At 39.8% G+C, this 12,971-nt stretch overlaps 1 protein-coding gene across 1 annotated transcript in view; it reads right to left on the reverse strand.

The window, feature by feature from the left end:
* The window catches only part of EOGT (EGF domain-specific O-linked N-acetylglucosamine (GlcNAc) transferase), a 31,617-nt gene that overhangs the window by 6,494 nt on the left and 12,152 nt on the right, over positions 1 to 12,971 (reverse strand). Inside the window, exons 9-13 of the mRNA XM_008567195.1 lie at positions 10,597 to 10,700; positions 5,078 to 5,170; positions 4,665 to 4,736; positions 4,432 to 4,518; positions 3,847 to 3,915 (exon numbers count right to left, since the gene is read on the reverse strand). Coding sequence (XP_008565417.1) covers positions 3,847 to 3,915; positions 4,432 to 4,518; positions 4,665 to 4,736; positions 5,078 to 5,170; positions 10,597 to 10,700 — 425 coding nt within the window. The remainder of the gene's footprint in view (positions 1 to 3,846; positions 3,916 to 4,431; positions 4,519 to 4,664; positions 4,737 to 5,077; positions 5,171 to 10,596; positions 10,701 to 12,971) is intronic.

Raw genomic sequence — 12,971 nt, forward strand, 5'->3', positions numbered from 1 at the left:
TATTGTAGAGAAACTATTATTCTCCTTGCAAACAGAAAGTAACAAAGCATGATTAATCTATTATCAAAACAGAGTCATGGTTCTCTGTGTCCTTCACAATCAGGCCATCTGAACCCAACACCATGGATCACCCATTCAGAAATGTCTGCACTTGTACCATGTGGCCTTATAGCACACTCCGGACTGCAACAGCAACAGCAACGATAACAAACATCATTCATTGTGCACTTAAATTGTGCTGGCATTTCTAAGTGTTTTAGGTTTACTTCACTTAATCCTCATAAAAATCATACCAAGTAAGCATTATTATTATGCCTGCTTTATAAATGAGACAACAGAGGCTTAGGGAAGTTAAATAACTTTCCCAGGATCTCCCAGCTTGCAAATGTAGAGCCAAAATTAAATCTAGGTCTTCTGACCCCCAAAACCTGTTTTCTTAACCAGTGTATCCTACTTTCCTGCTTACAGAAAGCAACAGGCAGTGACCACACACAGAGCCAGAAAATAGAACTGTCTCTCTCTAGACAGCTCCTGGACTCCCATAAATACACTGCTTATATCAAAGAGTTGAAAGTGTGAGGATAGAAGATTAGAATTTCCTCTTCCAGGAAAGAATTAATCAGATGGCATGAGCCTTGGTCTTTTAAAGAGATGTGCCTACATAAAAGGGATTGTGTGCTCTCAGAGTGCTCTCATGGCATGTGCACTGTTTTACATGATATCTAGTCACTCCAGAGAAGTGGCCATATCTCTTTCAACATGACTGTTCAAACCCTGAAGTTGGGCAGGATTCCACAAACCGTCATTTAATTAGGGCATCTGGGTTTTATTATCTATTCACTAATCAAGGTATAGTTAAAGGCACTTTCTCCCCTGCCCAGTAGCTGCCTTTTCAAGGAATGTCCAATCTTTAGGGGAAAAGCAGCCAAGTTGGGTGCTCTTTGGCTTGGAGTTGGGAACTGAATTACCAAATCCCACCTTTGGCCAACATCATTTGGACGATCCATATATGACTGTGTCTGAAAACTCAGGGCAGCTCCGGAGCACATACTGGTACTATGCCTTTCTACTGGATTTCTTTCCAGTGGCTGCCCCAGCCTGATGATCTGGGGACAGAGGTAGATCAGTCTCCTGTGATTGCTGTTAGAGCAATAGCACACTCTGGGTAAGAAAGCAGTCTCACACTCAGACTACCTTGGCTCATACCCCCATTTCTTTACTCCTAACTGGGTGACCACAGGCATGTTTTTGAACCTGTAAACCTCAGAGCCCTTGTCTAGAACAGAGGATGATTAATACCTACCTCCTGGGTTTGCTGGGAGACTTGGGGCACAGAATGCATGGTGGCACACAGCACTATGATTGGCACATAACTGGCACTCAGTGTGTGTTACCTACACCAAAATATACTATTGATCTGTCAGCTATTGAGGATTCCCATCTATCTACCCCAACATTGCACTACTTAATACATTTCTATTTCTAGATCTTTAAAAACACACACAATGCTCATTTCTTCCACACACATAGCTTACAATCAGTGCCTCATTACACCATATGTTCATGTCCTCCATAATCCATATGGGTCTTGGGAAGAGATGCTAACTACATAATTTTGATCAGCCTGTTAGACATTCAAATTAATCTGCGTAAAATATTCTACCCATTAAAACCCTTCCCTCTTATTAAGTTTTTTCCATTTTAATTCCACTTAACTGCTCAAGCTAAAAACCTAGGTGTTACACTTGATACTTGATCCCTTTCCTGGCCCTACCTAATATGATACTGTACATTCCAAAAGTAAGTATCATAGGTCCTAGCTCCACAATGTATTTTGAATCCATTTATTTTGTCATCTCTACTGTCATCACCTTTATCCAAACTCTCACCCCTGGGCCACAGTAACAGCTCTCATCAATCTCCCTGCTCCTATTCTTGTAGCCACAGTGATTTAAATATAAGTAATAAGTCAGTTCATGTCTCTCCCCATGTATTCATTTTCTATTTGCTGCTGTAACAAGTTACCACCAATGTAGCAGCTTAAAACAATACAGTTTATCCTCTTAGAGTTCTGTAGGATTGAAGTCCCACACAGGTCTCATGGGGCTCCCAGCAAGGTGTTGGTAGGGTCGCGTTCCTCCTGCAGGCTCTGAGGGAGAACCCACTCCCTTGCCGTCTCCGACTCCCACAAGCCACCTGCCCTCTATGGTTCAAGGCCCCTTCCTCCATCTCAAAGTCAGCAACAGTGCATCTCTCTGGCCCTGTTCCCTTCATCACAGCTCCTTCTCTGACTCTCTTTCCTGCCTCCCTCTCTCACTTTTAAGGAAATGATGAACTGAGATCTGATCGGTGAGAAGAATCCAGCTAAGAAGGCAGAAGCAGGCAGAAGCAAAGGTCTGGTGGATGGACTTCAAGGCCCATTTGTGATTACATTGAGCCCGCGTGGATAATCCAGGGTATTCTCCCGGTTTTAAGGCCAGCCGACTAGCGACCTTAATTCCATCTGTAATTAATTTCCCTTTGCCATGTAACCTAACCTGTTCACAGCTTGTGATTACATTGAGCCCGCGTGGATAATCCAGGGTATTCTCCCGGTTTTAAGGCCAGCCGATTAGCGACCTTAATTCCATCTGTAATTAATTTCCCTTTGCCATGTAACCTAACCTGTTCACAGATTCCAGGGATTAGTATATGGACATCCTTTGAGGGGAGGAAGGGACATTATTCTGCCTACCAAAAACTGCTTAAAACTTCACAGTGGCTTCCCCTCATACTAGAATAAAATCCATCTCCTCACCAAAGTCTAGGAGGTTGACATGATCTGTGACCTCCCCACACCATGCCCGACTTCTCTGAGGTCTTCTGACATCACCCCACCTCTCTTGCGATGCTACAGCCATACTGGTGTTCTCTCCATTACCGTAACACATAAAGCTCAGTCCACAAGAGGACATTTACCTCTGCATGGAGGCTCTTTCCCTGGCTGGATTCTTCTCTAATTATGTGTCAGTCCAAGCAGCACCACTTCAGACACCCTGCCTTACTGCCTTCCCTCTTCCATCCGCATCCCCAGTCCCTATCCCATCACCTGATTTATTTCCTTCATAGCACTTATCCCTACCTGAAATCACCTACTTATTGACTTCCTTACTTATTTCTTTTCTGTCTCTCCTCTCTAGAGTGCAAGCTCCATGAGGGCAGGGACCTTGCCTGTCCTTATTCTATCTCCAGGGCCTAGGCCATGACCTGGCACATAGCAGATGCTCAATACACTTTTGTGGAATAAATATTACTGCTGCAAGGATATCTTCAGGCCATAATATTGTAGGTAGGGGCCTTGTGTGGTGACCTCATTGAGGTTAAATATAATTTATGAGTTGGTAGGTCTAAGATGTGAACCATTTCTAGGGCACACAGTTGTGAAAGAGGATGGAGACCCGCAACTTAATCTGCTATCAGATGCCACAGGATTGCCACACACCATCAACCATCTCCCAGAGATGCTCTTGCATGCTTGCTGCTAGTTTGTGTGGAGGGCAAATGTTTAGCAATCTATTGCAGTAGAGTAGTCTACTGCAGTAAAGGCAGGACTCAGGCTTTCTTTGTCTCTGTTTCGACTCTGCTTTGGTATAGATGAATGTTTACAATAAGGCAAAGCTACTTTGGGCTTGGTGACTTCCACTAGAAATTCAAATCCAGTAAATGAACTGGGCATTGGCTATTAAACTTTTCTAAAAACTAATAGTTTCAAATCAAAGCTCTTAATGCAATGTGAAAAAATAAATTACATTAGTCATAAGAAGGTAAGTTCAATATGATGATATTCAATGCATACCAAAAACCAACCTCATTTTGGTTTAGTATTTTCCGGTATTCTGTGCTCCGTGCTAGAATGGTGACTCGAATTTTTCCATCCTGTAATCAAAATGAAAAGGCAAAACAATGCTGTCTATGCCTGGACAGATGAACGAACGTCTGAACCTAAAATGTGATTTTCACAAAGAGATGAAACTCAGAAGGGATGCATTTACAGAACTATTATTTTTTAGCCTGATTCCTTCACTGTTCTCTCAGGGAATAAAAATGTTTCCACTTTAGCCACAAAAGATGAAACCAGTTCATTATACTGCTGTTTGGTTGGTTGCTTGGGTGGACTTTTTGGCAGGGATCATGTGGGCTAGATGGGATATTGGGAGAGAGTAGGGAGAAATGGGCAAAGAAAGAGTGAAGAAAAAGGAGAAAAAAGCACACTCCTGCAAAGTTTATCTTTTGTAGATTGTTGACACCTGATTTCATATGACTCCAGGTCAGAAAATATTAACACAGAAAACATGGTCTTTTAATTACTTCTTTTCTGCAAAGGTGGTATTGATTTCTATTAGGGTTAAAAATCAAGCCCACTTCACAACCCATAATATATCTATTACTTACCTTGGGTCCCTCTTGGGTGATGTTTAGTCTGTGTAGTACATGCTGGGAAAATGCCCTGAATAATCCAGTATTTTGACAGCCAGATATCTAAAATAAAAACACCAGTTCGTATTATAATGAAAACTTCTGAATTGCAATTTAAGATGCTCTCAAGTTATCTATAAATGTTATCTTAACATCTATCGAGAATAAAGTCTATAAATATGAATGTTAACAGTAGAAAACATACTTACCAGAGGAGTATTATAGAAGAGCCCATATCTCATGCGGGGGAGTAATGAAAAAATAGCTTCTTTAAAACATACCTAAGAATGAAGATATTTTAAAAGATAAGAGATAGTTTGCACCATTTACACCAAAATAGCACTTATAATTTTGGAAAATAAAGTTTAACTTATCTCCATTTTGCATTAAATTTGTTTGAGTATCAAACTATTTCATTCAAAGAAAATAAAGTTCATATTTTTTAGAAAAGTTATAGAAAAAAGTGTTTAAAAGCTACATGGTTAATAACAATGAGGATTCTAGTTACAACAAAAGAAACTAAATCAGAAATCAATGGTAATAGCTAACAGAAATTCTTATTAAATATTTTATGATTACACATGACAGTTATTTACAGATGTTTTAGTAAAGTTTCCAGTACCCTTTTGGAATCATAAGTTTTCAGATGAATAATGTCATAATCAGTAAATGCTTTCCATGTGTCAGAGAATAGGTCACCATATCCGTAAGAGCTCTAAGGGTGGAAATAAAATAAGTTAGGGCAGTACAAGGACACAACATGGCTTTTCAAAGATGCAACAAAATATCTGAATTCTCTTGTGAGTGGTAAAAATGAATGCTCCTCAACAAGCTCATAAAATCCATATAAGAAAAATGGGTCTTCATCCTGGGCCTGAGCAAGTGCCTAATTTGATGAAATAACATCAGAAATCATCATCACAATTTATCCTCTTACCCTGTTAACTGTGCTTTGTGTTTTCACCCTAGCCCTTCTTATTCTCACATCTTTGAAACTGTAGTTGTTATGGTCTTTTTCCTGTGAATTTTCTTTCCAAATTACAGATACACACAACACATGCACATGCCACCATCTGTAGATATCCTGATGTGCTCAGTGAGCCAAAACCATGAGGGCAAACAGAATATGCTTTGGAAAGAAACTTCAGAGCAAGAAAATGGCTTGAAAGTTTTCACATTAAAAATACAGATGCTCCTTGATTTACGAATGGGATATGCCCTGATAAATCCATCATAAATTGAAAATATCATAGGTTGCAAATACATCTAATACCCTGAAAAACCCACTATATAGTCAAAAATCATAAGTCGAACCATCACAAGTCAGAAATCACCTCTGTATGTAACTCTGTGAAATGTTCTCCCTGTTAACTAATGAATAACATATGAAAATTCCCCATTGACATTGATGTTAATAATAATAATATATTATAATAATAACAATATAAAGTAATAATAATAGCATCTTGCATACTTCCTATGTTCCAGGCACTGTCCTGAGCACTTGACATGATTAGCTCATTAAAACATCCCACAGGGCCAGCCCAGTGGTGCACTGCGCTAGTGCGCCGCTTGGGAAGCGCGGCTGCGCTCCCGCCGAGGGTTCGGATCCCGCATACAGACCGGTTCCCGCTCACTGGCTGAGCGAGGTGTGGGAGCAATAATAATAATATATTATAATAATAACAATATAAAGTAATAATAATAGCATCTTGCATACTTCCTATGTTCCAGGCACTGTCCTGAGCACTTGACATGATTAGCTCATTAAAACATCCCACAAATCTAAAGCACTAGAGAATAAATATCATTATCCCTCCTTTTCAGACAGGATAAATGAGACACAAATTTAAGTTATTTGCCTAAATTGTAGAGCTGGTGAGTTACAGGGCTGGGATTAAACCCAGTCTGTGGTTCTAGACTTCACGCTTGTAAACGCCGTATGACATCTGCCACTCAGCAAGAACTGGTTCTTCAAAATATAGTTACCAAATGAATTTCCTTTCTGAAAGTAGAAGTGAATTATGAGCTCCCTCAGCTAAAGGAAGGAGATCAATTAATTTTCAAATGGTATAACTTAGGTAGAAAAATTCAGCCAACAGAAATAAGAAAAATGTATCATAGGATTACATTCAAGGTCTACAGTTGATTATACATTATTTTCATTATGTTCATGTCTTTGTATCTTTATAGCATTCTTATTTCACCTTTGAAAATTTTATGGTGCACATATCACAGTTATCTCAAAGTTATTTCAACTGTTATATGTGGTGATTAAAAAAATTCCTTCCTTCAATGTTTCTCCAATGCCCTTCTAATAAAGGCCCTTCTCTACACCATCTAAAATAAAATGTGCCTGTTCTGTCTCAAGAATAAATAAAGGGTAATTAAAAGAAGTGATGCTAGACAGCTTATTGAGATAAAATACTTCAATAAAACAAGATACCTTTGAAAGGAAATTTTAATAATAAAATATAGTAGTCCTGACTGATCCCTTCTCAGGGAAATCATGCATTATTCAATAATAACCACCTCTAGAAGCTTCTTTCCACATCCCCCAAATTCAAATTATCTGCGATGGGGGAAGGAGGGGCTTCCTCCTACTCTCATGTTGAAGAATATCTGTATACACAGGAGGAAATTTTTGTCATCGTGAAGAATCGTTAAACATGCACATAACCTAGGACATAGAAATTCCACATAGGACTCTACCCTCCAGAAATGCTAGAGTGAGTGTGTAAAGATATAGGTATATGGAAAGAAGGTTTACTGCAGCATTTTAGTAAATAACGAAGAACTGGAAAAAAACTAAATGTGATTAGGGCGGGGGTAAAAAATACATGCGCTGATGCACTGAATTTCCAAAACACCCACTGAATAGAATAGCATGTAACTGCTGAAAAAGGGATAACTGTAAATGTACTGAGTTGAAAAGCTGTCCATGATATAATACTAAGGTAGCAGTATAAGAGAGTGTATTTTCTATAAGGATATAAACATATCCTTACACAAATTTTGTACACACACACACACACACACACACACACACACACACACACACACACACATGTCCTTATACAAATCCTTACATAAATTTAGGATATATTTACATTTATTAAAAATAAACAGTCTTGCAAACGACTTAGACACATTAACTGCAAATACCCTTGGGGTAAAATGGAATTGGAGAAGAGAAAGGTTTTTCAAATTTTACATACTTTTGTGTTGTTTGAACTCACTATAATCAGGTATTATTTTCATAATTAAAAAATAATAATAAAGCTACACTACTTCTTAGCACAAGAAAATGAGGAAAGCATGCAGTAATCTCCTCCTTTATTCACTATATTTAATGAGACAGGTATTATTTTCATAATTAAAAAATAATAATAAAGCTACACTACTTCTCAGCACAAGAAAATGAGGAAAGCATGCAGTAATCTCCTCCTTTATTCACTATATTTAATGAGACAAACCCTGCTGTGCCCAGAAAGGAAGGTGGTGACCTTGCCCCTCCCACCAATGATGCCACATGCCTAAAGAAAGTGGCTGAGCTTTGCAAGGAGAGGGAAGGCCCCAAAGGCTTTCTTGTAGGGGTGGTTTATAAAATGTCACCAAGATCTGAACTGCAGCCACAGCCACCTCCCTGCTCTTCCCCGGGTCAAACTGCTCATTCTGAGGCCTTAGAACTGACTCTGTGACAACATTGTCCACTGTGGGGGGTTTGCATCACAGTCACCCTGCACGTCACAGTGTTGCTTAGTTGGAGGCCTTACCAACAAAACAGAAAAAGCAACCACACAACCCTGTAGCACTATCCCTTAAAATCTTCAGTGGCCCTGACGTCTGGAGCAGCCTGGCAGAATTGCCTGCCCTGAGAACCTGACTGAGTAACTAGCAAAGGCCTCTTTGACCAAGAATGCAGGTTTAAGATGGATCCCCAGGGAACAGCAAAGGAGAGAGGTTAACACCAGGGTGGCGACATCCATCCTGCTTGTCCATGCCAGAGCTGAGGTCACCCTAATACCACATGCCCGTAAGCTGAGTAACCTGGGGTCTTCAGGGTGGCCATGCATCCTATTCCAACCCAGCAGGCACAGAGGAGCAGAGGGTTGTAGAAGCTGGCTCAGTTTAACTTTGTCCACTTGAGAAAGATGTGGGAAAGCACACAACAAGGTACAAGGAAGCTTCTGGAAAGTGTCTGGGAAACTTTCTGTCCACTGAATAGGTTCTTCAGAGGACTACTGTAAGGTGATAAAGCACTGCAGTTTCCAAGCACAGGTCTGGGGTCAGTTCCTGGCTCCACCTCTTGCTGACTTTGTTATCTTAGAACATTCACCTGTTGCTCAAGCCTCAGCTTCCTGTCTGTAAAACAAGCTCATAAAAACCCTTGTCCAGCTGGGGTTGTGAGCATTAAATGAGATAACATCAGGTATAATGGGAAAAAAAAAAAGGCAAAACAAACCGGAGTGAATTATCAGGGCTTCTGATAGCTGTGATTGTGTTCTAGAAGTACTTATACAGAAAGAAGAAAAGAAAGGGACTGTTTTTCCTTTGCTCACAGAAACATTTCCAAAAAATGACACTGTGGTGGCAGCACAACTGGAACACGAGAGGGGAATTAAATGCAGGCAAAGAAGGAAACCAAAAGAAAGCACTGACATGCCAAGGATTCTAGAACCAGTTCTCATCAGACTTCCAATCAAACCAAAGGTCTAGGGAGCAGTGATAAAGGAAACCTTTTCACCCAGCTCCTCTGCAAGCCTCGTACCTATGAAAAAAGGCTCAGCAAAAACTACCTCCCTTTCTGCATGAGAATGTGACCCTCGGTTATCCGGCTAGCTCCACTCTCTCTAGAAATGAAGATGGCATATCAGCTATATTTCTAGGCAACATTGCTTCTGATCTAAAAAGACTCCTGATGTATAAATTGCATCTGTACTGGGAAAGCCCTGTTTAGGCTTCCCTGAGTACATGACTCTTGGAACTGGGCACGTCTCTTGTGGGGACCCTGGAGGCTTTGCCAATGCAGTTGTTCTAGGAGATTTTAGCCCCTGGGGGGCTCACAGGCCAACGCAGTTCCTGTACCTGCCTCAGGTGGATCTTTTCTCCTTGCACGTGAGCTGTGCTGGGTGAGCTGCTAGGACTCCCCATGGAAGAAATGCCTGTTGCTGCCCTGCCAGCAAGCTGCAGTTGCCTACATATCATCCTGGCTAGATTCACACCAAGACAGGGATATAAGTGCCTTATGAGTCACAATGTTTAGCTGAACCTTAGAGGATCCCTGGCTGGGTGTTCCAACTTCCCAGCTGAGGCAACCTCTCTTGTGTACTCTACAAACCACTTGTTCTCCTTAACACTGTCATTGTCAGAGTTAACAATCAGAGAACATGTACCGTGTGCCAGGCATTGTGCTATTTGCACACTATATGGCTCATCCTCCAAATGACACTGTGGTGGGTACACTAATTATCCCATTGGACAGTTGAGGATACTGCGGCACGTCCTGGGGTTATCTTGGCAGATGCGGGGGCCAGATATGGCAAGAAGCAGGAAAAAGATAGGCAAAGAAAAAGAAGAAAAAAAGACTGCACTAAAAATAAGTAAATAGCAGGTACAATTCATAGTATGGATTTATGTCCATGCATAAGACATCCTGTATAGTGAGCTGAAACACACAGCACAAACTGACACAAGCAAGTAGTAATGGGGAAGGTGATATTAAGCAAAGGCAGACAGTAAATACAAGAGGACAAACTCAAAACAGAGCCAAGCTCTTGCAAAGTGGCTTGTAGAGACTAGGTGAGTGTGAGTCTCCATATATATGTCTCAGAGAAACACTGAGCCAAAGACACGTACCCAAAGGGAAAAACTACCCACCTACCCAAAGGGACAAAGAAATCTTCAACAACTCATTCTAAAGCTCAAAGAACAATGGTACAACACATACACATGTATCTGCTTATATGTATACATACACTTCAATGCACATATATACAGACATATTTGCAACTCATTTGCATATGTATGGATGTATGCATGTACAGGTATGCATACTTAAATGCATGTGTCTTAGAAAATTTTGATTCCCAAGAGCAGAATCCCACACAGTGCTGAAGCAGAGAGCACATTTTTACTTACAGTGTCCCACATCACGATGTACACATCTGTACTGAATGAATTATTAACGTGTTGAGTAATATACAGATTGATAAAATCACAGAAGTGGTGATACATGTTAACACCTAGTGTCAGAAAAAAGAAATCTATGTTAATTAAACCCAAAAAACACATGACTAAACAATTTTTATTCTACTCTACCCGTTTACAGTTTTATGGACTTTTAGTTGAAATAAATGGAGGAAAAAACAAGAGCTCTTTTCCAAACATGAAATGATCTATAAACAGGCAGTCCTCAATTTACAGAATGATTGGATTCAAAACTTCACTTTAAAATTGGTTATTTAGAAATCTGGAGTGAATTTTCCCATATATGCCAAGTAACAAATGATCATTAAGTTCCTAGAATAAAACAACATAGGTCTGTTTAACTCAAAACAGGTTAAAAATATAGGGCCATGAAGACTAATCATTATTTCTTCTATCATTTATTTTTAAAAACAATTACATAACACCTGTTCATTACGGAGGTACTAGCAATAATGGCAACTATTAACATTTTGGTAGTTTTCATTTTTGTCTCTTTTTTCCCTATTTAATCACTATAATATTCTTCATGGGAAAATATTAACCACCTATCGTTTAAAAGTGGTGAATGTCTCATGTTCTACTTGAAAGAGCATGAACTCCAGAGTGAGAAGAATTGACTTCCAGCTCAGTCTCTCATGAACCACATTCTGAGATAAATTTGTAAAGTCCCAAAGCTTTAGCTTCTCTACTGGAAATGGGAAATAGTTATACCTAAGTGTCAACTTTATCATGAGAAATCCAAAGATAATGTTTATTAAAGTGTCCATTCCAGTGCCTGGCACACAGTGAGACATTAATGAAGACTGGGTTCCCCTAGGCCAGATAGAGCAGAGGGGACTGCAGATGCTATTTGTAAGGTCCTACACCAGTCATTAAGAAACAGAACATGTACCCTCTTGACTTATGTATGCAGGACCCAGTATTCAACCTGTAACATTCTGATGCCATTCCCACAGGGAATAATAATATTTGCATGCCAGAAAAAAGAAGAGTAAGAAATACTCAGTTATTTTCAGCCTGTTATCTTAGATAAATGTTTGGAAGGGCTAATTTTTTCACCCAGAAGAAATCTTGGCAAAGAGCATATTTGCAAATTAAGAAGAAAAACAAAGTTCTATTAGAATCCGTCTTTTCCCCAGGTTAGCCATACAGCACACATTAGCTCCCCCATGTATCATTTACCAAGTTCCTAATAGTTATTGAGGAATGTGGCATGCATAAAGTAGTGCTTAGTGCGCCATGGATTTATAAACAAGGGAGAAAACATAGGCTCTGTCCTCGAGAAATGTGTCTCTCATGAGTCTTGTCTACAGAACACTCATTTTCCCTACGTAAGAGTTAATACAAAAAGGAAAACTGGATGACAGCGTAAGTTAGAAGAAAAAAGTAGAGTTATGAATATTGGGGAAAAATGGCACCCTAGCCTATTATTTCCAATTTACATATTCTGTTGCATAAGTAGCTGCACAAATTTAACAGCTCATACCACTCACCTCATTTATGGGCAGAACACAGTGTTTTCTTTGCCCCTTTTAAATTTGCATATTTAAAAACTGATTCAGAACCTTGAACAGAGCATTTTTACTTGCTCTTATTTTAAAAACCTAAACTTGTCTGATTTCTGAAGCTAGTACTTTGTAACATAAGAATTATGACTTCGGGAGGCAGAGCACATTAAAACTATGATCAATAAATTATAGTAATTCTGAAATATCTGTGACAGAGAGCTCTCTATATTTAACTGAAAGCCCTGCCTCTCATGAATTTTGATATTTTGACACAGCGTAATAATCTCCATTGCAGGTTCCTCAAACAGTTGCAGATAGATCTACCATATGATCCAGCTATCCCACTGCTGGGAATATACCCAGAGGAATGGAAATCATCAAGTCGAAGGTATACCTGTTCCCCAATGTTCATTGCAGCACTCTTTACAATAGCCAAGAGCTGGAATCAGCCCAAATCTCCATCATCAGATGAGTGGATACAGAAAATGTGGTACATCTACACAACGGAATACTACTCAGCTATAAAAACGAATGAAATAGGGCCAGCCCGTGGCTCACTCGGTAAGAGTGTGGTGCTGATAACACCAAGGCCCCGGGTTCGAATCCTATATAGGGATGGCTGGTTCGCTCACTGGCTGAGCGTGGTGCTGACAACACCAAGCCAAGGGTTAAGATCCCCTTACCGGTCATCTTTTTAAAAAAAAAAAACGAATGAAATACTGCCATTTGCAACAACATGGATGGACCTTGAGAGAATTATATTAAGTGAAACAAGTCAGGCACAGAATATATATTCTG

This window comes from Galeopterus variegatus, unplaced genomic scaffold, assembly GCF_000696425.1.
Source record: "Galeopterus variegatus unplaced genomic scaffold, G_variegatus-3.0.2 Scaffold303, whole genome shotgun sequence".
NCBI lineage: Eukaryota > Metazoa > Chordata > Mammalia > Dermoptera > Cynocephalidae > Galeopterus > Galeopterus variegatus.